Source organism: Apium graveolens, chromosome 11 (genome assembly GCF_009905375.1).
Source record: "Apium graveolens cultivar Ventura chromosome 11, ASM990537v1, whole genome shotgun sequence".
Taxonomy (NCBI): domain Eukaryota; kingdom Viridiplantae; phylum Streptophyta; class Magnoliopsida; order Apiales; family Apiaceae; genus Apium; species Apium graveolens.
The window spans coordinates 201810086-201815070 of NC_133657.1; the positions used below are offsets into that span (position 1 = coordinate 201810086).

The 4985-nt window shown below is 35.6% G+C and overlaps 1 protein-coding gene across 1 annotated transcript; it reads right to left on the reverse strand.

The window, feature by feature from the left end:
- Window positions 1-3601, reverse strand: LOC141696516 (uncharacterized). Its single transcript, XM_074500646.1, has 4 exons — window positions 1068-3601; window positions 885-984; window positions 652-811; window positions 1-566 (listed from the first exon to the last, which is right to left on the reverse strand). The coding sequence occupies exons 1-4, from the start codon at window positions 3599-3601 to the stop codon at window positions 1-3; spliced, it is 3360 nt and encodes a 1119-aa protein (XP_074356747.1).
- Between the last annotated feature and the right edge of the window lie 1384 nt (window positions 3602-4985).

The window sequence follows — 4985 nt, forward strand, 5'->3', positions numbered from 1 at the left end:
TTACACTAAATCATCATTATCGCTCAAGTCATCTTCATCCTCATTTTTGTCTTCGTCTTCGTCTTCTTCTTCATCTTCTTTATCTCTTTCACTTTCTTCTTCATTGTTGTAATCTACCGAATAGTCATTTTCAAACATTCTCAAGTCAACAAAAAAATTTGAGGGATCACGAATAATAACTCTTTCAACATGCGATGATGAAGCATTTGACACTTCATTTTGTAAAGCATCATCATTCATCCCGGTTTTTTCTTGAATTGACACACTTTCATCAACTAGTCGCCTCTTTGTTGTTAAAACCGTGTACCATGATGATTTTGCATTAGAAATGTTTGGTGCATAGTATACTTGATGAGCTTGGCTAGCCAACACAAACACGTCTTCGGCATTTAGTTTTGATTTAACATCTACGGTAGTCATCCGGTGTTTATCGACTTTCACATGTGTCGTGTGATCAAACCAATGACATTTGAAGATGATCACTTGATGCCCATTTTGATAAAAGAGTTTTAAAATTTCTTCTATCCTTCCATAGTAGTTACCATAATGTTCTTCGTAAGAAGTCCCTAGAAATAAAATGTATTAAATTGGAAAACAATTGGTAAAGAAAAATACAAGTTAGATATTAAGAAAAATAATTAAATTTCTCACCAATGACAACAACACCGGAATTTGGTGAAGTGAGCTCATTAGCATTTACACAATCAAATTTGTAACCATTGCACTTGCATGCTTTATAAGACTCCACTTTATACAACGGACCTCTTATTAGGTCTATAAATTTCTTGTTGAGCTCTTCGTCATCTTGTACCTAATAACATATGTGAGAAATATAATATGAGGAAAATTTGTGTATGTGTCTGTGTATAAATTATAATGCATACCCTTCTTTCGAGCCAATCTTTTAATTGTTCTTTTTGAAATTGTTCCTTTTCCGCATCATTCAAATGTGGGTATTGTCGTTGTACCAACTTTTGAAAACCCCTACATAATCAAGTTAAATAATAAAAACATCACATTTTGAACTAAAGTAATTTTAAAAAAGAAGTTATTTAAAAATAACTTACCTCAAGTACTTTCCAACCTCCGGCGAATTAATAAGAACATAGTATGCCACGAGTTCATATTCATCACAACTCAAGATTCTATCTCTAGTTCGTAGACTAGGATGTGTCGGATATATGTAAACTTCTAACAAATTGGCATTATGAAACATTTGAGGGGCCTCATTTCGACGTAATTGATTATGCATCAATCCATTCTTGGAATCAAAATATAACGTACAAAAGTGTACACATTCTTCCTCAATGTAGCGTTGTGCCATTGAACCCTCCGCTCGAGCTTTATTTCCAACCTTCAATTTTAAGTTGTGCAAGTATCTTTCAATAAAATACATCCAACGCCCATTGGCTGGGCCACCCAACTTACACTCAGTTGCTAAATGCAGTGGCAAATGCTCCATGGGATCAAAAAGACTAGGAGTAAAGACAGTTTCAAGCTTAGACATTATTGTCACTATATCTCTCTCCATTTTCTCTAAATCTGTGTATTTGAGACTAGACGAGCATAAATCTTGAAAGAAGTTGCACAATTCAATGATAGGATCAGACACATGTTTCGGAAGTAGATCACGACAAACGATAGGCAACATTTTTTGCATGAAGACGTGACAATCGTGTGATTTCATCCCACGAATGCAATTTTTCTTCCAATTCACACACCTAGATATGTTTGAGGCATACCCGTCTGGGAGTTTCAATGAGACTATCCACTTATACAACTTTTGAACTTGTTCACTCGAAAGTACATATGGTGCATGTGGTTTTATACCATTATCTTGAATCCACAACTCACGGTGTACACCTAACTCTTGACAATCCTTTCTTGATTTGGTTTTATCTTTAGACTTCTTCGAATCATCAAGAATTGTGTAGAAAATATTGTCAAATACATTCTTTTCGGTGTGCATAATGTCAATGCTATGACGAAGGCTGAGTGTCTCCCAATATGGAAGCTCAAAAAATGGAGAACTGTGAGTCCAATTATGTGTCACACCATAATCTTTTGGTTTTTTCTTCGATGACTTTCCCGGTGGGGGAAACTGTATTTGCTCACACATGACCTTTGCACGTGACCCTGAATGTCGAGCACAAACTGATCGTGTCTCAACTCTTCCAAATCTCGTACTCCTTCTGAGAGGATCATCTGGCTCCAAAAAATACCGAGCAGTTCCATAAAATGTTGTTTTACCACCATGTTTGAGTTGCTTACCTTTGACCTCTCCCATGCAAACTGGACATGCCAACTTACCTTTAGTGGACCACCCGCTAAGCATGGCAAGTGCAGGAAAGTCACTAATTGTCCACAAAAGTGCCGCCTTCATCATAAAATTTGTACGTGAGAACATGTCATATGTTTCCACTCCAGTATGCCACAACAATTTTAATTCATCAATTAATGGCCTGAGATAAACATGTAAGTCTTTTGTTGGATCCGTCGGTCCAGGAATGAGAAGAGGCATAAACATGTATGGAGCCTTAGTACACATGGATGGGGGAAGGTTGTACACAATAACCACCACAGGCCATACTGTATACTCCCTAGCGTGCTTATCGCGAAAGGGGTCAAATCCATCAGTAGAGAGCCCGAGTCTGACATTCCGAATCTCTTTTGAAAATCTTTGAAATCTTCGATCAAATTGTTTCCATTCATCTCCATCTGCCGGGTGACTTAATTCACCTTCAACTGCAATTCTATTATGGTACCATCTCATACATTTTGCAGTCTTCTCCGCCATGAATAAACGCTGCAATCTCATGGTAATAGGAAAGTAACGCAAGATTTTTCGAGGGATCTTTTGTTTTTTAGGATCTTTTTGCACTTTGTATCGGTCTTCTTTGCATATATCACACTTTGTCTTTTTGCTATGTTCCTTGTAAAATAACATACAATAATTCTCACAAGCATCAATCTTTTCATACTCCATATTCAATCCTTTAATCATCTTTCGCACGGTGTAGTAATTCTCAGGCAATTTATGATCATCAGGCAGTACTGATCCAATGAGGCGAAGCAAGTCATCAAAACCATTGTTACTACAATTATGCTTGTTTTTCCAATGAAGCAGCTTCATTACAAACTCCAGCGTTGTAAGATTGGCATTGTTCGGATAAATTGGTTCTGATGCAGTATTCACCATCTTGTAAAATTGTTTTGCTATTTCATTCGGTTCTTCCTCAAAATCCTCACAATCTTCGAAGGCATCATCATGTGCATCATGCATATCATCATCTTTGCAGCCCGTGTTAATATAACTTGTTCCGGCCTCGTTCCATGACATTTCTTTCTCCCCGTGACAATCCCATCTAATATACCATTGCATGATACCATGTCGATATAAATGTATTTTCACGGTACTAGGTTGCTTGTAGTATATATTACGACAATCTTTGCACGGACATCTTATAAGGCCATTATCTTCTTCTTCAAGATGCTCAATAGCAAATTTAATGAAATTATCCACACCAACTTTATATTCTTCCGTTATGTATTTTGCTTCATTAAATCGACTACGACCTATCCAACTACGATCGGATTCCATCTATAAATAACCACACATTGATATTAGGTGAATGCATTGCTAGACATAAAAAAGTAAACAACAACTAACAACTCAAAATTATAAACTTATTTTACTAATTATCCAAATATTCTAAGCCTAATAAACAACAACCAAGTTAATTTTAGCAACAAATTCAAGTTACTCAAATCATTACATAAACACATAAATAATTGAAGAAATCAAGACATTAATAATAATCACATATAGAATTTAATGAACATAAAAATATATGAAAGCTTTAAAATTAAACTTACTTGAAAAAGAATGATGATCACATGAATGAATTTGATGAAAAAGGAGAGAAAATGATGAAATTGGGGGTGGGAAAGATGAGAAATACGGCTACTGGATAGAAAGAGGTAGTAGGGTTTCTAAAATGAACTCCTAAATTCAATGGAATACAGTTGAATTTATGACAAGGCTAAAAACGATGTAAATCGGTCGAATTTAAGTTTCCACCTTTTTCAGCCGACTTTCTTTTTTTACCGCTTTCAGTCGAATTTAGCATTTTAGTAAATTTAACCGAATTCTGTCAAACAAAGTTTCCCGCCTTGTATAAAATTTTGGGGGGAAATGAGGGAAATTTCCCGCCAAATTAAAAACATATTTCGATTGCCTGCAGTCGAATTTAGTAAATTACATTAAATTTTATTTGGTGAGAAAATTCTTTCTTTTTTTCCTTTAGTCATAAATTCGACCCAATATTTTTTCGGTCGAATTTAACTTTAAATACGACCGATTTAAATTCGACCGTTTTATTTCCACTAGTTAAAGTTGAATTTGATATACGACTGCTAGCGGTCGAATATAGTATTTCACTAAATTCAACCGAATTCAGTTTAATAAAGTTTCCCGCTGTAAACTAAATTTGGAAGGAAATTTCCCGCTAAAATATAAAAATAAATTTCGATTGTCTGCGGTCGAATTTAGTAAATGGAAAAAAATAATTTGGCGGGAAACTTCCCGCTTTTTTTTCCCACCATTTGTAAATTTGACCGAATTTTTTTCGGTCGAATTTTACTCTAAATACGACCGATTTAAATTCGACTGTTTTTATTTCAACTGGTTGAAGTTGAATTTATTTGTAAATTCGACCAATTAAATTCGACTATTAGATTTCGACCGGGGCCAGTCGAATTTAGCCGTGCCAAACCGTGTCGACCGCCTGCGGTCGAATTTAGACGCGGTCGAAATTGCATCAGTTGTAATTAACCCTATTTTCTTGTAGTGGAGTCTAACCAGACCTCTAACCAGACCTGTACTTATTAGTAAACGGGGACCAGGCCACAATCAATTGATATGTGAATAAGTTTTTCTATATAAACTCCCTTGCAGCGCATAGGCAAATGTACAAAACATTTAC

Bases quoted from the DNA above. Each gene is read 5' to 3' on its own strand.
- LOC141696516 (XM_074500646.1), bottom strand. From the start codon at position 3,601: ATGGAATCCGATCGTAGTTGGATAGGTCGTAGTCGATTTAATGAAGCA. The intron at 985-1,067 runs GTAAGTTATTTT...TTGATTATGTAG, and splicing joins GAGGTTGGAAAGTACTTGAG to GGGTTTTCAAAAGTTGGTAC. The intron at 567-651 runs GTGAGAAATTTA...TTTTATTTCTAG, and splicing joins TTCCGGTGTTGTTGTCATTG to GGACTTCTTACGAAGAACAT.